Genomic DNA, 25,819 nt, shown 5'->3' on the forward strand with positions numbered 1-25,819 from the left:
TGCCTTTTTATCCTATTTGGGTCCTCAGTGGACTGTCTGATGCCCACTTACATTGAGGAGGGCCTTCTTTTTTACTCAGCAGACAGATTTCAAATGCTAATCACTTCTGGAAACACCCTCACAGACACCCAGAAATAACATTTTACCAGCACCTGGGCATCTGTTAGCCCAGTCAAGTTGACACATTAATTTTCCCAGGACTTCCCTGGTGGTCTAGTGGTTAAGAATCTGCCTGTCAATGCAGGGGATATGGGTTCGAGCCCTGGTCCAGGAAGATCCCACACGCCTCGGGGCAACTAAACCCCATGCACTGCAACTAGAGAGTAGCCCTCGCTCGCCACAACTTGAGAAAGCCTTTGAGCAGCAACAGGGACTCAGTGCAGTCCCCCAAATAAGTAAAAAATAAAATTAATTGTCCCAGGCCCTGAACCTGGGCAAGAGGGGTGGGTGTGGGAGATGAGGAGGAGGTGGCCCTGGCTGACCTGGAGGCGGAAGAGATGCAGGAAGAAGGAGATTGAGCAGACAGTTCACTCAACCAACATCCTGCTCTGTGGCAAGTGCGCTTCCAGTACAAGCATCTGTGAACGAAACACAGCTGTCTGCTCAGGTGGAAAGTACATCCTGGCAGGGGGAGCACGATGAGAGAGACAGTTAACGAAGAAGTCAGATGGTGTGTTCACCGGTGGTCAGTGCTTTGGAAGGAAGACAAAGAAGAGTGGTCCAAAGGGGCTTGGGAAGGCAGGAGGGGGGAGGGGTGGGGATAGGTTGCAGCGTTAGATGGGATGGTCAGGGAAGGCCTCAGGTAAGGGGAGGTTTGAACGAAGACTGGAAGGAGATGAGGGAGTAAGGCAGGTGGGTGTTCCTGCAGGTGGGGAGGAACATCTGAACAAAGGCAATGGCTAAACTTCCAAGTGGCCCACCCTTGGCACTCTTGGCATATGGGGCTGGGTAGTTCTCCATGGTGGGGAGCTGTTCCATGCCTAGTAGGATGTTTAGCAGCATCCCTGACCTATTCAATGGACATCTGACTCAATGAACGTGAGTTTGAGCAAACTCTGGGAGATAGTGAAAGAGAGGGAAGCCTGGCATGCTGCAGTCCATGGGGTCACAAAGTGTTGGACACGAGTTAGCTACCGAACAACGACCAGCCTACTAGATGCCAGTAGCATCTCCTAGTCGTTAACTGAAAAAAAAAGTGAAACTGAAAGTGGCTCAGTCGTGTCTGACTCTTTGTGATCCTAGAATTCTCCAGGCTAGAATATTGGAGTGGGTAGCCTTTCCCTCCTCCAGGCGATCTTCCCAACCCAGGGATCAAACCCAGGTCTCCTATTGTAAATAAAAGTATCTCCAAATATTGGCAGATGTCCACTAGAGGGCATCACACTGAGCCAGAGGAGGGCCCTGAGCTTGGCTGTGCGAGGGATGGTAGGAGGTACGGGTGCTGGAGTGGAATGAATGAGGAAAAAACCAATAGGGAGAGACCAGAGTGGTATGCGTGGTAGTGATGGTGGTGGGTTGTTTCAGAAGCGTGAAACATAAGTGAAAGTGTTAGTCACTCAGTCGTGCCTGACTCTCTGCGACCCCATGGACTGTAGCCCGCCAGGCTCCTCTGTCCATGGAATTTTCCAGGCAAGAATACCTGAATGGGTAGCCGTTCCCTTCTCCAGGGAATCTTCCCGACCCAGGGAGACCCGAACCTGGGTCTCCCACTTTGCAGGCAGACTCTTTACCCTCTGAACCAGGAAGCCCCAGCAATACCGAAGTGCGTTGTCATTCTCTTCTCTGGGTCCAGAAGCATATAACTTGGTTAAGACTCAGGCCTTAACGCAGAGTGAAGCTGGGGGCTAGTGCAGGCTCCATCCAGAGGAGTAAGAGCTTGCATCCTAGAGAGGGGAAGCCTGAGGACCCCACCCCCTAGGAGAAATCCCAGCCCAGCAGAAATCTCACACCCCCAGCAGGACAATCCCAGTGTCTCAGCATCCTGTGTTTGCAAACCTTTCTTCAAAGACAAAACCAGCCCCTAAGAGGACAAATGGCTTTCCATTTAGATCCTTCCCTGCTGGTGCCTTCATATTCATAACGGGATGATCACTGTAACCAGGAACGGGGCTGTTGCTTTCAAGGATAAATTAGTCTGACGCTTAACTCAATAATTAAAACTGTGATGGTGCTCAGCCTGCAGGGATAATGTACTATTATTATAGTCGTTTGTTTCAATTAAATGCTTACTGATTTTACAATAGCAGCTGGGCACCTGGGCACTGTAGCTATTACTCTGAACAAGACATCTCAGATTTCTGGAGAAATTTGTCAGTGTGCGACGGATCTCCCGCCAAGCATGAAAGTTTATTAGAAATACTCACTGATGAGGCTTCAGGGCAAGAGGCAGGCGCTGAGGAATGCTTCCTATTGGCTCCCTATCTCTTCTGTGCTGGAGTTTTATACTTTATTTATTTTTGGCTGCACTCGGTCTTCGTTGCAACTCACGGGTTTTCTCTAGTTGCAGCGAGCGGGATCTCTCTCTAGTTGCAGTGGGCGGGCTTCTCATTGCAGTGAGTTGTCTAGTTGCGGCTTGCAGGGGCTAAAGCATGGGCTCAATAGTTTGTGGTGCACAGGCTTCATTGCCCTGAAGCATATGGGATCTTAGTTCTACCACCAGGGATTCAACTTGTATCCCCTGCATTGGCAGACAGATTCTTAACCACTGTAGCACCAGGAAAGTCCTCGTGCTGGAGTTTTTTTTCTTAAAAAAAAAAAAAAAAAAGTTTTCTGTGACTTCCTAGCTGTCCAGTGGTTAGGACTCTGTGCTTCCACTTCAGGAAACACAGGTTCGATCCCTGGTTGGGGAACTAAGATCCTGAATGCCTCATGGCATGGCCAAGAAAAGAGTTTTGTGATATTTGACTCTTAAAGCCTGAGGAAGCTTCAGAGAGTGCTGTATCCCTAGGAATGTCGATCTGGGGGAGCTTTGGTTGTGACTGTCCACATCACTGATTCTGGGGTGAGGTAACTAAAGAAAACCCCCACCTCGAGATGGCCAGGCCAAATCTTGGAAGCCTTTGAATATATTACCTTATACAGCAAAAAGGATTTTGCAGTTGTGATTAAGTTTAAACCTTGACATGGGGAGATTATTCTGGGTTATTTGGATGGACCCAATGTGGCTCAGAGGTTAAAAGCGTCTGCCTGCAATGTGGGAGACCTGGGTTCGATCCCTGGGTCGGGAAGTTCCCCTGGAGAAGGAAATGGCAATGTACTCTGGTGTTCTTGCCTGGAGAATCCCATGGACGGAGGAGCTTGGTGGGCTACAATCAACGGGGTTTCAAAGAGTCAAACACGCCTGAGTGACTTCACTTCACTTCACTTCAATGATGTAAGCAAGAGTCCTTGTAAGAGGCAGGCAGGGGGTCCAGCATTCGGAATAGCTGATGTGATAATGGAAGCAGAGAGAGAAAAGGCCACGTGATGCAAAGCCACCAGCCCAAGAGTAAGGACCACATCCATCCTAAAGAAAAACAATCATGGAGACATACCAGCCCTACCCACACCTTGAGCTTAGCCCAGTGAGACGGACCCTGGCCTCCAGAACTGTACAGTAATGAGTTGGTGTTCGTTTGTGGTAATCTGTTGCAACAGCGATGGGAAACTGCCACACAGGGTCTCTGCTGCTTCTCAGAGTCCTGGGACAGCTTTCCTCCAGGAAGGCAGTTCTGCCTAAATCACAGGACACCCTGGTGGCTGTCGGTGCACAGACCTGGCTTCTGACCCACCTCTGCCTGAAGCTCTCATCTGGCAGGCACCGTCCCCGCATCTCGGCTCTGCACATCCTAGCCTCCACTACCCCTTCATCCTCATCTCCTGCTCTTCCCAGGATCTGTGGTCAGCAGGCTGGAGGCCCAGGAGATTTGGCAGTGTGGCTCTGCTGTCCCAGCACTCAGGAGGCAGGCTCGCTCTTCAGTTCAGTTCAGTTCAGTCACTCAGTTGTGTCCAGCTCTTTGTGACTCCATGGACTGCAGCACTCCAGGCTTCCCTGTCCATCACCAACTACTGGAACTTGCTCAAACTCATGTCCATCACATCGGTGATGCCATCCAACCATCTCATCCTCTGTCGTCCCCTTCTCCTCCCACCTTCAATCTTTCTCAGCGTCAGGGTCTTTTCCAATGAGTTGGTTCTTTGCATCAAGTGGCCAAAGTATTGGAGTTTCAGCTCCAGCATCAGTCCTTCCAATTAATATTCAGGACTAATTTCCTTTAGGATTGACTGGTTGGATCTCCTTGCAGTCCAAGGGACTCTCAAGAGTCTTCTCCAACACCACAGTTCAAAAGCATCAATTCTTTGGCATTCAGCTTTCTTTATAGTCCAATTCTCACATCCATACATGACTCCTGGAAAAACCATAGCTTTGACTAAATGGACTTTTGTTGGTAATGTCTCTGCTTTTTAATATGCTGTCTAGGTTGGTCATAGCCTTTCTTCTAAAGAGTAAACGTCTTTTCATTTCATGGCTGCAGTCACCATCTGCAGTGACTTTGGAGCCCAAGAAAATAAAATCTCTCACTGTTTTCTTTGTTTTCCCATCTATTTGCCATGAAGTGATGGGACCAGATGCTGTGATCTTCATTTTCTGAATGTTGAGTTTTAAGCCAACTTTCTCACTCTCCTCTTTCACTTTCATCAAGAGGCTGTTTAGTTTTTCTCTTTCTGCAATAAGGGTGGTGTCATCTGCATATCTGACATTATTGATGTTTCTCCTGGTAATCTTGATTCCAGCTTGTGCTTCATCCATCCTAGCATCTTATATAAGTTAAGTGCTTCATCCATCTGCATATAAGTTAAATAAGCAGGGTGACAATATATAGCCTTTACGTACTCCTTTCCCAATTTGGAACCAGTCTGTTGTTCCATGTCCAATTCTAACTATTGCTTCTTGACCTGCATACAGATTTCTCAGGGGGCAGGTCGGGTGGTCTGGCATTCCCCTCTCTTGAAGAATTTTCCACAGTTTGTTGTGATTCACACAGTCAAAGGCTTCGGCGTAGACAATAAAGCAAAAGTAGATGTTTTTCTGGAACTCTCTTGCTTTTTCGATGATCCAGCAGATGTTGGCAATTTGATCTCTGGTTCCTCTGCCTTTTCTAAATCCAGCTTACTCAGCCTTTTTGTTCTGTTTGAGTCTTCAGTTAATTAGATGATACCCACCCACATTGCGTGCTGTAGTCCATGGAGTCGCAAAGAGTCGGACACGACTGAGCAACTGAACTGAACTGAATTGAACCCACATTGGGGAAGGCAGGCTGCTTCCTCAGTCTGCTGGTTCAGATGTTAATCTCATCCAGAAACACCCTCACAGACACATCCAGGATAATGTTTGGTCAGATGTCTGGGTACCCTGTAGCCAGTCAAGTGGAGCCATCACACTGCTCCATGCCTCTGTGCCTTTGCACGTGTGGCAACACCATCCACCTGCTCTTGTCTTCTGCAGACCTCGCCTCCAAGAGCAGCTCAGAGTCTTTCTTGTGGGAAGGTTTGCTGGCTCTCCAGCCATTGGAGGGGCTCCTCTCTGTCCCCTTCCCCAGATCCTCCTACACAACCATGCTCTTGCACCGGTTGAAACTGTGTGGCTGCATCTTTGCCTCCCCGTCAGACTGTGCACCCCAGGTGGGGTGTTCTTAGTCCCCTGGTTCTATCCCAGGATCTCAGACATAGCAGCCCTCAGGGGAGGTTTGTTGAATGAATAAGTAACAGGAGGAGGACTTAAGAAGTAAAAGGACCACAGAGGCAGTTCTGATGAGAGCAGCTGAAGGCAGAGGCCCAGTTGAGGGCATGAGAAAGAGGCTCAAGACAGCCACGGGAGCTCAGAGTCAGAGGACAATGGCCAAAGGTCTCTGCCGCTCTTCCAGACCTTTCTGATTTGATAAGAAGCTGTGATATGAGTCAGAGCAAGAGCCCAGCTGGTGGCCAGGGCGGGGTTGGGCCCGGGGCAGCATACTGAGCAGCTGTGTTCTAGGACAGGGCTGAGCAGGAGGGTGAGGTAGTACCTGAAGACACAGGGAACTAGTCAACCCTTAATTCAAACCCCAGCTCTGCCACTTACCACTGTTGACCTCAGGCACTTTTCTGAGCCTCAGCTTCCTCCTTTGTAAAATGCTCCTGATAAACACACCTTCCTCCCATGACTGGGTGAGAATGAAATGTAGTCAGGTCACTGCCTGGCAGATGTTAACTGCCAAATACAGAGTAGTGCTTCTGTCACCATTTCTATTTACTTAACAGCATTCAAGGGGTTGGCAATCCATGTCTATAAGTCAAACCTGGCCCTCCACTTGTTTTTATAAATAAAGTTTTATTGAAACGTGGCCATGCCCATTCATTGACTTCTTGTCTGTGACTGCTTTTTGTGCTATAATGGGAGAATTGAGTACTTGCATCTGGTCCACAGAGCCTAAAATATTTAATATCTGGCCTTTTACATAAGAAGTTTCCCAACTCCTGGTCTAACAACTAGGACAGATATCTTTGAAGCACCAGCCCTATGCCAGGCCTTGTGCTGTTATTTTTATTGCCATCACTGCCTCCTCTTGGCTTCTTGCATATTTCTGTCATATTCCAGAAACTGCCATTGCTTCTGCCCTCTTAGCCCAATTGAGATCCAATTGAAGCTTCCACCCTGAGCAAGTCCATGAGGGCATGAAGGAAAGGAAACCTCTCGGGTTGAAGATCTACTGTGTGCCAGGTTCTCTACAATGCTCTCTTTTCATTGGCTCCTTACACCTGCCCTGTGAGAGCGGGTTCATTGCCCTCCACCCGTCTTAGAGGTGTTGAGACCTGTGGGTATACTGCAGGGAAACTAAGCCTGTGTGTCACAGCTACTGAGCCCTTGCTCTAGAGCCCTCCAGCTGCAACTGCTGAAGCCCGAGTGCCCTTGAGTCTGTGCTCTGCAACAAGAGAAGCCGCCTCAGTAAGAAACCTGCACACCGCAGCTAGAGAGTAGCCCTGCTCCCCACAGCTAGAGAAAAGCCTACATGCAGCAATGATGACCCAGTGGGGCCCAAAATAAGTAAATAAAATTTAAAAACATTAAAAAAAAAAAGATCAGCGAATGCAGTAAAATGATCTCAGTCTTTGAAGACAGCAAGAATTCTGACTTTCCCACTACCTAGCTGTGTGACCTTGGGAAAGTTACTTACCCTCTCTGGGTTTCAGCATCTTTATTATAAAAGGGAGACGATAGGAGGGTTTATGGCAAAGTTTGTTCATGAAGCTCCTACCACAATGCCTGGGACATAGCACTTACTATGATAGTAAGTATTGGTATTATTATGACTATTCTTACCATCTTCTATGAAACAGAGGTATTAGTATCTGTTGGAAAGAGCTCCTCTGAGACTATGGAAGGGATTGTAAAATGATGGTCAGTGGCTTGTTCATTTTCCTTTGGGGTTTGATTGTGCTCAGAAATAAGGAGGAGTTCCCAGACCCTTTGGAGCTGAGGTAGAGGTTTCAATGAGAGAATTAAGCAGAGCCACTGTTGCCTCCAGAAAAAAAACTCCAAGTCCCTGGGCAGAGCGTGAGGTCGTATTGAATGACATCTTGTCCCTGCCTCAGAGGAAGCAGGGCGGATGTGCAGCCGTGAATCAGCAGAAAGCGGGAAGGAGACGGGTGTGACTGCTTCTCCCCCTGCTATGTGGGGGTGTCTTCAGCATCTGGGTTGCTCTCCATAGAGATTGCAAATGAAGCTTTGCGGAAAAACACCTTTGTGTCCTGCAGCCCTGAGACTCTATTAAGCCAGGAGAACCTAATTATGTTCACAGCGCCGCCGCCTTACCATTTCCTCTGTTTCATCCTTCCGGGAGAGGCTCAGATGTGGCTCCTGGACGTGACCATATGTTTCCATGAGACGAGCAGGAGGCTTGGTTCATTTAGTTACCAGCCATCTCATAAGCGCCAGCTGTGGCCTGGGCCACCTGCTTGGTGCTGGGGAAGCACGTTATATCTCTGCACATAAGCAGATGCTCCCTCCCCACCAGGATGAGCCTTGGGGTAGGCCCAGGTAAAAGTCGTGGCCAAAGGAGGGAGGAGGGGGAGAGGTCAGGGAAGGCTTCTCTGAGGAGGTGATGTTTCAGATTAGCCTCGAAGATGATAATACAGAAGAAAGGACCAGTGAGCCATGGAGGAAGCAGTCTCCATTCTAGGGAGAAGCCCACATGTCCCAGGAAGCTCTGGGAAGAACCTGGAGAGGTTGGGAGGAAAGAGATGGTGCAGAGGGTGGGGGCATCCTACAAGGGTAGAACCATGCCAGCAGGTCGTGAGGGAGCTACAGGAAGCTTCTGAGCAGGGAAGAGACGATTATACTCCTGAAGGGTCACTCTGGTGGCCAGCAGAGCACCTGGGCTTGAAGAAGCTTTGCTGGGAGCCAAGAGGAGGGCTGGTGTCTTAATTTGTGACCCCCATTTGGGATCCCCCATAAAGCAGATTCCAACACAAATGTTTAGGTGCACATAGTTTGCTTGGGGGTAATCCCAGGATGCTCTGGGAAGGAAGAAGGGAAAAGGGACAGGAAGGGAAGAAAGCCAGGAAAGGGCAGAGTGGTGAGCTGTGACCACCTGGAATCCTGTTCTGGACCCTCCAAGAAGTGTATGGGATGCAACTCAGAATTGTCCTCTTGAGCAGGGGATGCTGAGGTTTTATCCACAAACTGCTGTCCCTTGGGGGTTGAGGGTTACTTCTGGGTTCAGCACTTCCAACTTCTTTGGACAGAAAACACTCTCAGGAAGGGAGATGCAGGAAGCCATCAGCAGGTGCAATAACCCTTGGACTGGGGCGGGGGGACCTCCAAAGTAGGCCAGAGGCAAACGGGCAGGCTCCTCACAGCATCTGCTGTAGTTGATTAGGACAAAAGGCAATGGTTGTCCAACAGTTCGCCAGGGTGAATTCTGATTGGGGAAAGTGTCCTGTGAGCTGATGGAGAATTCTAGAATGTGTGGAGGGATTGACATTGTCTGACCATTTCTGTGTACTGTTCCTGTGAGCTCACCTTTTTTCCTTCCAAATTCTAAAATTGGCTTTAACCAAAACACTTTCTTAGGCAGGATATGGGAATTTGGAATCATCTCTGGGAAATGCCCCCTACCTGTAGGCATCTATGCAGAAGCCACGACTCACCCAGGGGGCCTGGAAGAAAGGAGGGAAAGTCAGATAAAGCTAGAGGAATGCCAGCGTTGAAGGAGTGGGCTGGAAAAGACCAGAAAGGAGAGGCTGGTGAGGTAGTTGGGCAACCAGGAGCCAGGCCCTGGACAGAGGGAAGAGGGCTGCCTGGAGAGGCAGCAGTTCTTGGAGTCAGGGACTGAGGGGTGTCTTTGGGGAAGGTGTCATAGCTTAGAGAGAAAGTACAATGGTCTAGGGAAACCCAGCTCCACCTGCAGTAACTGTGTGATCATGGGCAAGTCTCTGAACCTGTCTGAGTCTTGGCTTTAGTAGATGATATTATCCACCTTATTTGATGATTAAATGGGCCATAGATGGAAAAACTTAGCACTGCTTCTGGCACATATTAAATGCTTAACAACAGTTTCTCCTCTTCCTCCTCTGATGAGGCCAGCAGTGAGGAAGGTGAAGATGATTAAGTGGTATTGGTAGTAATGAGGATACTAGATGACCAGCTGCTGGTGGGAGGGGAGGGCCTAGTGACAGGGAGGAAGCTGACTGTGCTGGGAAAAGTTGGGGCAGAAGTCTTTAGGAGCCTTGGAAATAAGGGAGGTTTTCGCTTAAAGATGGGAAAGAAGTGAGCGTGATTCAATGCCAGTGAGATGCTGCCACAGAAAGGTAGACCAGTTGACCAGATGGAGGATGCCTCAGGCCTGAGACAAGGCTTCTTGTGTGTGTTGCTTACTGAAGGAGAGGAATCGGGATCCACAGAGTAAAGACTTCAGCACACTTGCACCACAGAAGGTGTTTTCAGGCCTTTATTACATTTTTATAAGTCTATAAATACATTTTGGGCTTCCCTAGTGGCTCAGGTGGTGAAGAATCTGTCTGCAACGCAGGAGACCCAAATTCCATTCCTGGGTCGGGAAGATCCCCTGGAGAAGGGAACGGCTACCCACTCCAGTATTCTGGCCTGGAAAACTCCATGGACTGATTAGCCTGGTGGGCTATAGTCCATGGGATCATGAAGAATTGGATACGATTAAAAGTCTCTATTCAGATCCTATATAAACACTTTACAGTGATGTTTTATGTCTTGAATGCCTACGTAAAGCTGTTCTACTGTGTGCCTCCTTCTGAAACTCTCCACTCAGCATTGGTTTGAGTTCATCATCATTGGTAGGTGTGCCTCCACGCCATTTGCTTGAACTCTGCACAGAATTCCATTGTGTGAATAGCTCACAAATTTCCACCATTTCCCAACTAGCAAACATTCAGATTATTTCCAATTTTTCTGAAGTTAAAAGATGCCATAACAAACTTTGTTGTAATGTGTCATTTTTGAAAGGTAATATCATAACTCTCATATAAATATAAAATGAAACATCAGTTTATTTAGTTTATTCATTAATGAAGAAGCCAGTAAAATATTATAACCGGCTCAAAGGAGAATCTAATGAATGAGTATGTATATAAGCAATCAAGAGTGCTGAAATAAATTTTATAATAAATGCAAAACTGATTGATATCTATAGAGCAAGAATATAATGTTCAGGTTCTTCTTTTCTACATGGTAAGATCAATTAGTACCTCTACGAGACAACATTTTTTGCCTTTTTATGCACAACGGTCAGTTGCATTTCACCTCACACCTATAAGGATGGTTACTATCAAAAAAATAAATAAATAAAGGGAGAGAGAGAAAAAAAGTGTTGGCAAGGATGTGGAACAACTAGAACATTTGTTCACTAGTGGTAGGAATATAAGATGGCGCAAGCCCTTAGGATAACAATATGGCGGCTCCTCAAAAATTAAAAATAGAATCACTATATGATCCAACAATTCTGTTTCTGGGTACATAGCCAAAAGAATTGATAGCAGGGTCTTGAAGAGGTATTTGGACATCCACGTTCATAGCAGCATTATTCACAGTGGCCAAAATGTGGAAGCAACCAAGTGTCCATCCATAGATGAATGGATAAACAAAATGCAGTATATGCATATAATGGAATTTTATTTGGCCTTTAAAAGGAAGGAAATTGTGATGCACGCTACAACATGGATGACCATTAGCATATTATGCTAAGTGAAGTAAGCCAGTCACAAAAGAAAAGGAACTGTATGATTCCACTTCAGGAGGTACCTAGTATAATCAAATTCATAGAATACAAGTCAAATTTCATAGTAGTAAAATAATGGTTGCCAAGGACTTCAGGGAGGAAGGAATCAGGAAGTTATGGCTTGATAGATCCAGAGTCTTAGGTTTGCGAGATGAAAAGAGCTCTGGAGATGGATTGTAGTGACAGGAACACAGCAATGCGGCTATATGAATGCCACTGCACTCTGTGCTTCAAAATCGTTAAGACGGTAAATCTCATCCTATGTGTGGGTTTCTGTGCTCAGTCATGTCCAACTCTTTGTGACCCTATGGACTGTAGCCCACCAGGCTCCTCTGTCTATGGGATTTTCCAGGTAAGAATACTGGAGTGGGTTGCCACTTCCTTCGCCAAGGGATCTTTCCCAACCCAGGGATCAAACTCAGGTCTCTTGTATTGCAAACGGTTTCTTTACTGCTGAGCCGCTGGGGAATCCTATGTGTATTTTACCACAATTTCTTTAAAAAATTAATGATAAAAAATAAGTTGCACTAATATCATTTTTGTACAGCATACAAAGTTGTAAAATAGGGACTTCCCTGGTGGTCCAGTACTTAAGACTTTGCACTTCCAACACAGGGGGTGCGGGTTTGATTCCTGGTCGGTGAGCTAAGATTCCACATGCCATGTAGCCCAAAAATAAATAAAATAAAATAAAAACACCTTTTTTTAAAAAAAAAGGCAAGGGGGACTTTTCTGGTAGTCCAGTGGCTTAGACTCCACACTCCCAATGCAGGGGGCCTGGGTTCAATCCCTGGCCAGGGAACTAGATCCCACATGTCACAATGAAGAGTTTATATGAACTAAAGATCCCACGTGTCACAACTAAATTTGTGAAACAGCAGATAGCCTGTGTGCATGCTCAGTCACTCAGCCGTGTCTGATTCCGCTACCTTATGGACTGTGGCCTGCCAGGCTCCTTGTCTGTGGGATTCTCCAGGCAAGAATACTGGAATGGGTTGCCATGCCCTCCTCCAGGGGATCTTCCCCACCCAGGGATCGAACCCATGTCTCTTATGTCTCCTGCATTGGCAGGCAGGTCCTTTACCACTAGCTCAACCTGGGAAGCCCATAGCCTAGTCAAAGACAAAATATAGAAACAGATGACCCTAAGCCAACACCTAAGATGCCATTGAAAAGGCATTCATTTGCCCATTTCAAAGTCTTTAAAATTTTCTGCAGTATATATGTGTTCTTGTGTATGTGGGAAAGTGCTTTATATCTTGGTGGTAGATTTGCTAGATTATAGGATATGTATCATCAGATTGCTTCCTAAAGTGTGTATCTTACTAGTTTATACCCCCACCAGTAGTATAAACAGAAACCCAGATGTCCAGGAAATAAATGAAAAGATGTCTGACTTCTCTAGGGCAGTGCAAATTAGAACAACTTTGGGAGCATTTCAGACTTAGAAAATTTGCAAAAATTCGAAGTCTGCCATTATCAAGTGTTGGTCATATATTAAACTCCTGAGTCAGGAGTATCTGATTGAAGAATTCTAAAGCAGGCAGCCAGGAAGGAAAAAAAAAGAAAGAAAGAAAGAAACAGACAGCAAGCCCTAAACACAGAGCCCCAAGGTTAATTTGCCCTTGAAGAAATAATGTCAGGCCCTTGTTTAAAACTCACGGAAAGAAAAGTGTATACATGTTGGGATGGAAAAGGGGTGCTGAGAGAATAGATTTTAAAGCCTACTCTTTTTTTAAAGTGTTTAAAATTTTTTCCAGCTTTATTGAGATATTATCGAGATTTCACATATTTAAGTTTAAGGGATACAGCTTGATGATTTGATGCATGTATATGAAGTGAAGTGAAGTGAAAGTCACTCAGTCGTGTCCAACTCTTTGCGATCCCATGGACTATATAGCCCATGGAATTCTCGCCTTTCCCTTCTCCCCGGGGATCTTCCCAACCCAGGGATCAAATCCAGGTCTTCCACATTGCAGGCGGATTCTTTACCAACTGAGGCACCAGGGAATGTAAAATAATTACCACAATAAGTGTGTGTGTGGTGATAACTTTTAGGATCTAGTCTTTTAATAGCTTTTAACTGTATAGTAGTGAAGTTGCTTGCTCAGTCGTGTCCAACCCTTTGCGACCCCATGGACTGTAGCCCACCAGGCTCCTCCATCCATGGGATTTTCCAGGCAAGAGTCCTGGAGTGGGTTGCCATTTCCTTCTCCAGAGGATCTTCCTGACCCAGGGATTGAACCCAGGTCTTTCGCATTGCGGGTAGACGCTTTACTGTCTGAGCCACCAGGGAAGTTCCCCAACTATATAATAAAGTATTGTTAATTATAATCACCATACTATACATGAGGTCCCCAGAATTTATTCATTATATAGCTAGAAATTTTGACTTTTGAAAACCTTCACCCATTTCCCCCAACCCCTGGGCAACCACCATTCTACTGTGTGTGTGTGTGTGTGTGTGTGTGTGTGTGTGTGTGTGTGTGTGTGTGTATCTCAGTGGTGTTTGACTCTTTGTGACCCCATGGATTGTAACCCACCAGGCTCCTCTGTCCATGGAATTTTTCAGACAATATTGGAGTGAGTTGCCATTTTCTACTCCAGGGGATCTTCCCAACCCAGGGCTTGAACCCTTATCTCTTACGTCTGCCTGCATCGGCAGGCAGGTCCTTTACCAACTGCGCCAGTCAGGTAGGAGTGAGAACACAAAGGATTTGTCTTTCTCCTCTCGCTCATCTCACTCAGCATAATGCCCTCAAGGACTGTCCACACTGCCACAGAAGGCAGGGTTTCCTTCTTTTCTGTGGCTGAACAACATTGTAAAATGTAAAAACCAATATCAAATTCCCAAAACAAAAGCTTCAAAGAAAGATTTTGATGGAAGCAGAAAAGTTATTGGCAACTTAGACAAACAAAGGGGCTTCCCTGATAGCTCAGTTGGTAAAGAATCCGCCTGCAACACAGGAGACCCCGTTCGATTCCTGGGTCTGGAAGATCCACTGGAGAATGGCTAGGCTACCCAGGCTAGTGTTTTGGGGCTTCCCTCGTGGCTCAACTGGTAAAGAATCCGCCTGCACTGTGGGAGACCTGGGTTCGATCGCTGGGTTGGGAAGATCCCCTGGAGAAGGGAAAGGCTACCCACTCCAGTATTCTGGCCTGGAGAATTCCATGGACTGCATAACCCGTGGGGTCACAAATAGTCAGACACGACTGAGCGACTTCTACTTTCACTTTAGACAAACCAAAGGAATCGAAATAATCATCACTGACAGGACAGAGAAATGCTACACTATTAATCTGCAAACACAGCGCCAAATACTGTGAAATGTACACAAAATGTGAACATCTTTGGGGAGTGGAAAGAGTTTGGAGATTGAGATTGACATGTATCACTACTATGTATGAAATAGAGGGTTCATGAGAACCTGCTGTGTAACCCAGGGAACTCAGTGCTCTGTGATGACCTAAATGGGAAGGGAATCTTGAAAAGAGTGGATATATTATACATGTATACGTATAACTGATCTCAGTTTGCTCCACAACAGAAACTAACACAACATTGTAAAGCAACTATACTCCAATAGAAATTTTAAAAAAGAAAGCAGGGACTCAAACAGATATGTGTACCACAGTGTTCAAAGCAGCATCCTTTACAATAAGTAGAAACAACCCAAACGGATGATGAATGAATGGATAAACAAAATGTAGTATATTCATGCATGTGTGTGCTCGGTCACTTCAGTCGTGTCCAGCTCTTTGCCTCCCTATGGGCTGGAGCCCACAAGGCTCCTCTGCCCATGGGATTCTCCAGGCAGGAGTACTGGAGTGGGTTGCCATGCCCCCTCGAGGGGCTCTTCCCAACCCAGGGATGGAACCTGTGTCTCCTGTGCCTGCTGCCTTGCAGGTGGATTTTTTACCCACTGGGCCACCTGGGAAGTCCAGTATATTCATACAGGGGAATTAGTGTTCAGTCTTTAAAAGGGAGGAAATTTTGACACATGGGAGAACATGAGTGAACCTTGAAAACATTACGCTAAGTGGAATACTGTGGTTGTTTAGTTGCTAAGTCGTGTCCAGCTCTTTGCGACCCCATAGACTGTAGCTTCCCAGGCTCCTCTACGGGATTTCAGAATACTGAAGTGGATTGCTATTTCCTTCTCCAGGAAATCTTCCCGACCCAGGGACTGAACACACGTCTCCTGCTTGACAGGCAGATTCTTTACCACTGAGCCACCTGGGAGGCCTCTAAATGGAATAAACCAGACACAAAAGGGCAAATACTGTATGATTCTACTAAGTGAAGTACATAGAATAGTCAGGCTCATAGAGACAGAAGTAGAAGGGTGGCTACCAGGGGCAGAATGAGCAGGAATGGGGAGGGGTATTGAAGGCGTACCAAGCTTTAGTTTTGCCAGATGAAAAGAGTTCTGTGGTTGGATGGTGGTGATGGTTATGTGAATGGACTTGATGCCATTGAACTGTAGACTTAAAAATAGTTATAATGTAAGTTTCATGTTATGCATGTTTTACTACAATAAAAAAAGGAATATTAAAAAATAAGCATGTTTGGGTCCCCAAGGAAACCGGAATAAATTCTCTAAAGTACAAATAGTACAGATTATATTCTTTGATCACTTTTGTTATGAGAAATGAATAGCAAAAAGGAAAGAAACAACAAAAAATTTTAACCTCAGAAATTCCAAAAGTCTTCTTAAACATCAGTTCCATGGGAGAGGAAATTTAAAGTAAAATTTAGGAATAAGTATGTCAAAAAGAATAATAATGATAATCTCATGAGATGAAGTCTGGGAAAAGCTAAGGTCATGTTCAGAGGGAAATTCATAGCATGAAACATATTTCTAAACATCGAGGATGAAAATAATGAATTGAAGATGTGACTGAGAATTGAGGGGGAAGCAACACCAACCAATCTACAAAAGCAGAAGAAGAGATTAATAAATATAAAAGAATTAGATAAAGATACTATAAAGAGATGAATAAAGATAAGTAAAGAATTAGAAAGCAGAGAAAGAGTGGACCTGATAAACAAATTTCAGATTTGATTCTTTTAAGGAGGAAAAAAAAATCCCACAAAATAAAATAGAAAACTGATGAACTTCTCTAATAAAAAGTAAAAGGAAAACACAGATATGAGATTAGAAATTAGAATTTGACCACAAATTTAAAGGAAATGAAAGTAACTACAAGAATATGCAAATTGGTATGCTTCACTGAACAGTGCGTGTGTATCTATATACATATATAATATTTAGGTGAAAAATACACACTGTTCTAAATATGATTAGTACGAGAAGTGCCTGTATGTCAAACTCAGTAGTTTTCTTTATATTCCAAAAATAACCAGTTAGAAAATATCCTGGGGAATAGATAGTAAGAAAACTACTGACCTGTGGCGGCGGGAGGAAACTGCAAACGTTCTTAAGGGATTTATTTATCTTTTGTATTTAACAAACCCTTATACAATATAGGGCTTACCATGTGCCAGGCATATTTAATCCTTAACATCCCTAGAAGGTAGGTTTAATCATTATCCACATTTTTCAGATGTAAAGCCTGAGGCACAGAGAGGTTAATAACTTTGCCAAAGTCACCCAGCGTACAAGCGGAACCAGATTTCAAAGTGCAGGCGGCTTCCAGCATCTCTGTTCTTTGCTGTTATGCTGTACAGGGAATATGTGCAAAGATATACCATGTTTCAGGAGGGAAGATCCAATATCATCAAGTAACTTATTCACAACTGAACTGGGCTTTCTCACGAGGGCTGAGATGCTGACCGTCTAGACGTCGAGGGTGACTGTCAGCAGAATGGCGCCCCCCAGGGGTGCACCGAGTCGTGCAGGGGTCCCTGAGGAAGCCACAGGTCAGAGCGGACCCCCTCCTCTGAGTCTGACAATGCCAATGTGCTGGCCCTTTCTAACTCGGCACACAATCTCCTCCTCTCTAAGATCCAGGAGATGGTCCACTCGGAGGTTGCTGCCTATGACTCGGGCCGACCAGGGCCCCTGCTGGGCCGCCCGGCGATGCTGGCCAGCCACATGAGCGCCCTCAGCCAGTCCCAGCTCATTTCTCAGATGGGCATCCGGAGCGGCATCGCCCACAGCTCCCCATCACCCCCAGGGAGCAAGTCAGCGACCCCCTCTCCCTCCAGTTCAACTCAGGAGGAGGAATCGGAGGCACATTTCAAGGTACGTGGGGCTAGAGATGCGAAGGCTTCAGATGCCTTAGATTGCCTTCCCGTCAGCAAGGGACAGGCCCTGTGGGGAAATGGGCATCGCCTACCTCTAGAAAAGACTACAAGAGTATAACTGTCCCCGTTGTCAGAATACAAGGAAAATTCTGGGAAAACATGATGACATCTAATTCCTCAATGGCCAGTGGGTCATTTCAGTGGCATTGATGGCATTGGCAAGATCCTCAGGGCCACATTTTGAGGCCACTCTGACCTTTCAGGAGGTCCACAGAGATGTGCGGCCCAGCACAGGACACCTCTGGGCATCACTGTGGGAGGGAGCATTAAAAACAACCTCCCATTGGGGACATGACCCCCCGCATATCCCTGGAACCAGGGGTTGTCCTGCTTCTTCAAGAACATGCCAGGGAATGAGAGTTCACCACCTGTCCAGCTCCTGACCTTTCTTTGCACTGACCCCAAGCCTCCCTCCCTGTCAAAGAGCATCTTGTTTTACTGGAGCAGGAAACAGAGACCCATCAAAGCCAAGGATGCTTGTGCTTGCCCGGAATCTCCCAGTGAGCCGCTGGTAAATTCAAGACTTGCTCCCACAATGCCTGCCTCCCTTTCTTCTTCATAAGGGCCTCTCACCTCTTTCCGCGTGGGGTCCCTGAAGAGGCCTGGGACAGTAATCGTGGCATCCATCAGAAACCCTGACATCCTGGCTGGGGTGGGCACATCTGGATCCTGGTCTAGCTTTATCCTCAGGGTAACTTGGTCACTACTGTAGTCCAGGCAGGAAGTGCTTTTAATTTAATTTGTATTTAACAAACCCTTCCAAAACACTTCCATGGGGCAGATACTATTCTAAGGACATGACAGGTATTAATCCATATAATCTTTATCACAACCCTATGTGGTAGGTGCCTTTATTATATCTGATTGGCACATGGGGAAACCAAGGCACAGAGAAGTCAAGTGACTTATCAGGTGTCACAGAACCAGGATTTAAACCAAGATGGTTGTAGTCTGGCTCCAGCACACGTACTCTTAAACCACCTGCAATGCCCCATCTGCTCGGCAGACAGAACTGAGGCTTGGAGAGGTGGGTGACCGCAGAGAAACACTCAAGAACAGGACTGATGTGGCCACAGACTGCCCCTCACTGTCCCTCAGACCTGCAGACCCGAGTCTGGCCCATGGGTTCCTTATCAGTTTACGATATTACCTTCATTTTCTTGGAGCATTAGAGCCACAGTCTTCGTAGCAGGATCCACAGCCATTGGCCAAAATCCCTGGTCCTTGGGTGGCCTGGGAGTCCTAGTCGGTGGGGGACGTGCCCACCCCCTCCATCCTGGAAGCCAGGTGCCCACAGTACTGAGATCCTGGAGTCTGACTGCATCAGAGGCCAGGTATCCAGGGTGAGGTCACCCTGCTGACAGTTATATTAATCTCTCTTCCATCCAGCAACTTCAAAGAGGGTCAGAGGGACTAAGCCACCTGCCCCAAGTCGCAGAGCTGAAATGTAGTGGAAGAGACCGGTCTTATTCAATCAAGAATAATCTTTGGGGATTATTTGTGATCACAAGAGGGGAGAGGTGTTAAGAGAAAATATATATATCCAAAACTTGGAAATAGTCCAAAAACAGATAACTGCACAGTCTTTCAATGGCATATCACTGCCTCATCGAATAGGCTTGAGAATTATCTGATGATTCTCCGGGAGATTATACCTTCTGTTTGATCCCTCCCTCATTATTGATAGGGGCTTTTACATTCTGTAAAGGAAGATGTTAACTTGGGGTGGGGGGAAAGTGATGAAGAGGTAAGCAATTTTTGTTTGATTACAAGGCAAATTAATTTTTCCCTGTAGAGACACAAATGACTTCTGTGCAGCAGAAAAGACTAAAGGTCCAGAGGTGATAGTCTTATTGCTCTATAGGGCAGTAACTTGTTTCTTTCTCTTGAGTTTTTCTGAATGAACTTTACCATCATCCTGAATGAAAAACCCAGGGCTCGTACCCAGAGCGTGTGTGCACACTCGCTTGTGTGTGATTTATGTGTGTGTGTATTCAAGCCCAGGGGGTGGCCAGGGCATTGCCGATGTGTGAGCAGGTCTGGGCAAGCTGGGAAAAGCTAAGGAAGGTCCAGCTCAGCCTAGGCTGGGTCGGTTAGCTGGAGGTCCTGGGCTTCTCTGGTTTGCTAACTCCCCTCACCCGGGCAGATGTCGGGAGAAAAGAGACCTTCAGCTGATCCTGGCAAAAAGGCCAAGAACCCAAAGAAGAAGAAGAAGAAGGATCCCAATGAGCCGCAGAAACCTGTGTCAGCCTACGCACTCTTCTTCAGAGACACTCAGGCTGCCATCAAGGGACAGAACCCCAGCGCGACCTTCGGGGATGTGTCCAAAATTGTGGCCTCCATGTGGGACAGCTTGGGAGAGGAGCAGAAGCAGGTGAGCCCCCATCCCTTCCTGGGCCATCCCCCAAGGCTCTGTAGTCAGACTTGGAAGGTCTAGAACCAGGTCCAGCCTCTGGAACTAGGGGAACTAGCCTCTGCCCAGCCTCTGCTGAGGACTCTACTGGGCTCACTTTGCCCATCTGTAAACTGGGGAGGTAGGGCCGGTCCCATTTGGCTGTTCTGTAGCTGTGTTCACTAGTGACTTGGTTAAGTGGGGGAGGAAATTGGACCTCTGCTGCCTCATCTGTTAAATGGAAACAAGCATCTCCATCCATCATGTGCTTCCAACTCTGAAAGTCTGGGGTCCAGGTCAGAGCTTTCCTACCCACTGGCCGGAAGCCTGTGGCTTCCCCTCAAGGGCCTGCGGGGGGAATAGAAGCAGACCTAGCTCAGAGGTTAGTGCCAGTTACCAGCCCTATGAGCTCAGGCTGACCACCTGACCTCTTCCTGATATCACCCACATCTTGGATCTTTCAGGCCTACAAGAGAAAGACCGAAGCAGCAAAGAAGGAGTATCTGAAGGCTCTGGCAGCCTACAGGGCCAGCCTTGTTTCCAAGGTAACATCTGGGATGCCCAGTCCTTGAGGAATAGAGCAAGAACTGAAGTCCATGGGAACGGTCAACACCACAGGTCTTGAAAAGGATGGATAAGACCAATGTGGTCCCTTTTCTGGGCTTCCCAGGTGGCGTTAGTGGTAAAGAACCCACCTGCCAATGCAGGAGACATAAGAGACCTGGGTTCAGTCCCTGGGTGGGGAAGATCCCCTGGAGGAGGGCATGGCAACCCACTCCAGTATTCTTGCCTGGAGAATCCCCATGGACAGAGGAGCCTGGAGAGCTATAGTCCACAGAGTCACACAGAGTCAGACTCAACTGAACAACTTAGCACACACGCACGCAGCCCCTTCTCCGGGGTACCTCCTGTGTGCCAGCTCATGCTGAGTACTTTACACGAATCTCATTTCACATGATTCTTCCAACAAGAACCCAGTACACAGAGGAGTTAAGCAACTTGCCTGGAAGTATCCAGTCTGTTAAATGGCTGTACTAGGATTCAAACCCGGTTTTGCCCGTCTTCAAAACTGGCCTTTACTCCTGTCCTACACTCAGCTTTCTCTGTCGACACCAGTATCACAGGAGGCTCAGCATAGTGGTGGTTGCATGGTCCAAGCCAGGGAGGGAGGTGATCTGGCAGCTGCTACAGAGGACATGGTTTCTGAATTGGGCCAGAAAGGGTCAAGCAAAGAGGGTGTCCCAAATCAAGGGAACAGCTCATGCCAAGGCACAGAGGCTGGGAGAAGCCCACGGAGAGGATAACCCAGCTGGGCGATGCTCGTGCCTCGGGCCAGGCTGAGAAGCATGGGTTCGCCCGTGGACAGGGGAACCCCCGGGGATCAAAATATGGGGTGGTTGGATGGTCAGAGCCAAGGGTGGTGGGTCCTGAGTGATCTCTCATGAGTCCCTTGCTCTCCCCTGAGGGGCACGAGAGCCAGCCAGTGGGTTACAAAACCACATGGGTCTTGTGGCCCAAGTTCCAGCTTATCCACGTTGGTTCCAGCTTATCCAGATTGGTGTCTTGTTTCCTTCCAGAGCTCCCCTGACCAGGGTGAGACCAAGAGCGCTCAGGTGAACCCTCCGGCCAAGATGCTCCCCCCCAAGCAGCCCATGTACGCCATGCCGGGCCTGGCCTCCTTCCTGACACCATCTGACCTGCAGGCCTTCCGCAGTGGGGCCTCCCCTGCCAGCCTCGCCCGGACGCTGGGCTCCAAGTCGCTGCTGCCTAGCCTCAGCGCCTCTCCGCCGCCACCGCCCTCCTTCCCTCTCAGCACACCCCTGCACCAGCAGCTGCCGCTGCCACCCCACGCCCAGGGCACCCTCCTCAGCCCACCCGTCAGCATGTCCCCAGCCCCCCAGCCTCCCGTCCTGCCCACTCCCATGGCACTCCAGGTGCAGCTGGCCGTGAGCCCCTCACCTCCAGGGCCACAGGTAAGCAGGACCCAGTGAGAATGCACTCCTGGGGAACCCCCTTTTGGAAAGGGAAGGCAGCTTGGGGTTCCAAATACTGGCCCTGCCACTCATGGCCTGTGAAACCTCAGCCTTGGCACTTTACCCCTCTGAGCCTCAGTGACCACATCTGTGAAATGGGATGAGTACGCCTCGCCTGAGATGCACTGGCTGCAGAGAACAGCTGGCAGGTTGCCAGGCAGATTCTTCAGATTCCTAGGGTATCCCAGGCCCTCCTCTCTCAGCTTCTGTCCATTCCTGCGCTCTGGCCAGAGAGACTGAGGCCACAGAGCCTTAGCCCCTGGCTCTCCCCAAAGCCTTTGAAGCTTGACCCCTGCTAATTGCTCCACAGACACTGGGAATTACAAGGCCTGCTTGACCCTAGGAGGTCATGCAGCCCAGTAAGTCCATTTTACAGAGTGGGAAACTGAGGTCCAGGAAAGGAAAGTCCTTCACCACCAGCACCCCACCCTTGCAGCTAAGGCTAGGACTGGATTTTCCAGAAGGTGCTCTACCAGGGAAAAGAAAGAAGTGGTCCAGGCAGACGGGCAGAGCAGAAATTTTGTCTAAGCCAGGGCAGCGTCTCGGAACAGCCCCATCCCCGCGCTGCCTGAGAGGCACCCCTTTGGCTCTCCTTTGCTCACCGCCTCCTCCTCCCCCCTCGGCAGGACTTCCCTCACATCTCTGAGTTCCCCAGCGGTTCTGGATCCCGCTCCCCTGGCCCGCCCAACCCCACCAGCAGCGGAGACTGGGACAGCAGTTACCCCAGCACCGAGTGTGGCGTCAGCACCTGCAGGTGGGTCCTCACCCCCACCCCTGCCCACGGTGGGCGCTGCTGATGAGAGTAGCATGAGGATGGGGTGACAAGGTGGAAAGGGCAACGGGGACACTGCAGATCACTGTCACTTGCAGGAGGGCCTCGTGGGCACCAGGTGCCCGGCGTCGTCAGGAGAGGAAGTAGAACAAAGCAAGGACCCATAGGGACTCAGCTGTCTGGGGCCAGGCCTGTGGGGGACACCGAGGCCCATCTTCACTCTTGCTGTTTTTCCTTCCATCCTATTATTTTTCTTTTCCTTTTTTTTTTTAAGATTTATTTATTTATTTAGTCCTCCCTGGTGGCTCAGATGGTAAAGCATCTGCCTGCAGTGCAGGAGACCCAGATTCGACCCTAGGTCAGGGAAATCCCCTGAAGAAGGGCATGGCTACCCGCTCCAGTTATTCTTGCCTGGAGGATTCCACGGGCAGATTTATTTATTTTTGGCTGCACTGGTCTTTGTTGTGGCTCACCGGGCTCTAGAGCTCAGGCTCAGTAGTTGTGGCACAGGAGCTTAGTTGCCCGGAGCCTCGTGGAATCTTCCTGGAGCAGGGGTGGAACCTGCCTGGCGCGCCTCGTGAAATCTTCCTGGGGCAGGGGTGGCACCCGCCAGCAGATTCTTCGCCACTGGACCACCAGGGATGTCTCCACCCTGGTTTCTTTTCTCACAAGTGCTTCCGCATGGCATTCATAGCTAGAGCGATCGTCTTTGGTCAGCTTCCCTCAGAGCAGAGGCTGAAGCGGGAATTTGGTGCCCTTGATGACATATATTTGTTCAGGGAGAACCTGTACCAGTAGTGGGGCTAGGGCGGCAGCTGGGGCAGGGAGGAGCCTAGCGAGGGTGTGGCCTTAGCCAGAGACTGGCTTTTATTTTTTAATTAATTTATTTATTATAATTGGAGAATAATCACTTCACAATATTGTGATGGTTTTTGCCACACATCAAGATCAATCGGCCACAGATACACATGTCCTCCCATCTTGAACCCCCATCACCGCCCCCCCCCAATTCCTCTGGGTTGTCCCAGAGCACTGGATTTGGGGGCCCTGCTTCGTGCATCCAACTTGCACTGGTCATCTGTTTTCCATATAGTAATATACATGTTTCAGTGCTATTCTCTCTGGCGTTGGCCTGATCTCATGGGAGCTCTGGGCTCCAATCACAGTACAGATTTGGTCCCATTTTTTAAAATAAAATAATTTTTTATTATTTTTTGGCCGCACCAAGCACGGAGATTTGGTCCCAACTTTTAAAAGTTCTAGCTTTTTGTATCCTCAGCACTGAGGACCAGGTGGTCTCCCACCAGGATTCCAGGAAGGGTGTTTGGTGCTGCATGCGCGCACGCACACACACACACACACACCCCTCCGAGACACACACACACACACACACACACACCCCTCCGACACACACACACACACCCCTCCGACACACACACACACGCACACACGCACACACACACCCTCCGACGCCGGCGGTGCATAGTCAAGAGTCAAGACGGTTCTGGCCTAGACCTTCACGCATCTTCCGAGGGGCCGCTGAATCCGGGGAGGGGATGAACGGCCAGTGAGCGGCTATCCCCACGCACTCGGGCTCTGTGTCCAGGGTGGGGGACGGTCACATCAGCTCTGACAGCCCCTCCTCTCTCCCCAGCCTGCTCCCCAGGGATAAATCGCTCTACCTCACCTAAGCCCGTCTCCCTGCCTTCCCTGAGGCTTGCTGGAAGGGCGCTGCTCAGAGCCTGAAGGGCTGACAGCAGAAAAGAGGCCTCGGCAGGAAGCAGGGCGCCGGCGCGGAGCGCAGTGAGACGCCCGGGCCCAGGGCTGAGGCTCTTCCTCACCTCCCGGCAGACTCTGCAGAGGCCGCCCGCCGCCCGCCGCCAGCCCAAAGACCCTGCTGGAACCTCCCGCCCCCTGACCGCTTGCTCCAGGGTTCCTGTGGACCCCGCGCCTCGCCTGCCGCCGTCCCCTCCGTCTGGTCGTCTGGCGCCAGAGCCCATGGTCGCCGGAGCTGCCCCTGGACTGGTGGCCCTGCCGCAGGAAACCACCCCGAGATGCGCCGGGCGGGGGTCGGCTCAGCCCCAGACGTGCAAATCCGGTTTTACAGTGTGAACAAGACATTATGACACTTATAAACTGTTGGCTCCATGTAAGTATTAGTTGACTACGTGTTTTAGAAGCTGTGCTGAAGACACCTGTAAGATTATTTTGTTGGGATGGGGTGGGGCGGAAAGTAGATTCCTTAAAAGTTAAAAAAAAAAAAAAAGAGCATTTTATATGACCCTTAGCACATTTTTTTTAAGTTTTATCTTAAGGGAGACGTGCACAAAAGAGGCTGCCAAACCATTTCACCCTCTGTACAGCAGGAACTGGACAATTTATAGCCACATTCAGAGACATCGTGCTTTTTTTTTTTTAATCATACATTCATCTATTTAAAACAGCCAGCAACTACTTCTGTCTATTTACGAGGAACAATCGAGAACAAAATTGCAGTTTCTATCATAAAGTGTGTGTGCTTTGGGGGTTTGGTTTGGGTTTGGGTTCTTAATGTTTGCAGCTGTTTTCTGACCCTGCAAATGTCTGTCTTGGTGCCCAGTGCTTCTCTCGAATTTCTTTATAATAAAACTGATAAAAAGTTGGAAACAAGCCTGTCTCTCTTTACACTTGGTAAGCCAGGGGCAGGCCCTCTGCAGTGGTGCTTGGTGGTGGGATTCACCAGGACAGAGCCCCTGGTGTCAGTCAGGTCGAGGGCAAAGTCCCCCTTGCCCTTTCTCCATCCCTGAGGGTCTCTGCGGACGACAGAGCCTGGATGGCCTCAGTCTTGCCATCTGTAGAAGTGGGGCGATGACGGTGCCAGCAAGTAGGTTCCCATGGTGATTCAAGGTGCTCTGGCCTTGCGTGCTGGCCACACAGGGAGCTCCCATTGGCAGGTAACCACAGTGAGCCCCTCCCAACCACTCCCTTGCCCCCAATGGAGCTTCTGTCCTCTGGAAGTTTCCATGCTGGTAGAGGTGAGAGGTGTGTTCAGGAAAGCAGGAGCCCAGGGTGGGAAGAGGGACTCCTCCAAACCCAAGTATAGCA

General features: G+C 48.5%; 1 protein-coding gene across 3 annotated transcripts in view; it reads left to right on the forward strand.

Moving 5' to 3' along the window:
- The window catches only part of TOX2 (TOX high mobility group box family member 2), a 154,511-nt gene extending 129,127 nt beyond the window's left edge, over positions 1–25,384 (forward strand). For 2 of the 3 annotated variants that reach the window (XM_018057894.1, XM_018057896.1), the window contains 6 exons: positions 17,237–17,476; positions 19,685–19,912; positions 20,395–20,475; positions 21,508–21,903; positions 22,590–22,717; positions 24,587–25,384. In XM_018057894.1, the coding sequence (XP_017913383.1) occupies positions 17,237–17,476; positions 19,685–19,912; positions 20,395–20,475; positions 21,508–21,903; positions 22,590–22,717; positions 24,587–24,653 (1,140 nt within the window). In that variant the 3' untranslated portion in view covers positions 24,654–25,384. Of the gene's footprint in view, positions 1–17,236; positions 17,477–19,684; positions 19,913–20,394; positions 20,476–21,507; positions 21,904–22,589; positions 22,718–24,389 lie in introns of all 3 variants that reach the window. The other variant, XM_018057895.1, reaches the window with a different exon arrangement.

The sequence above is a fragment of the Capra hircus genome, chromosome 13 (genome assembly GCF_001704415.2).
Source record: "Capra hircus breed San Clemente chromosome 13, ASM170441v1, whole genome shotgun sequence".
Lineage (NCBI taxonomy): Eukaryota > Metazoa > Chordata > Mammalia > Artiodactyla > Bovidae > Capra > Capra hircus.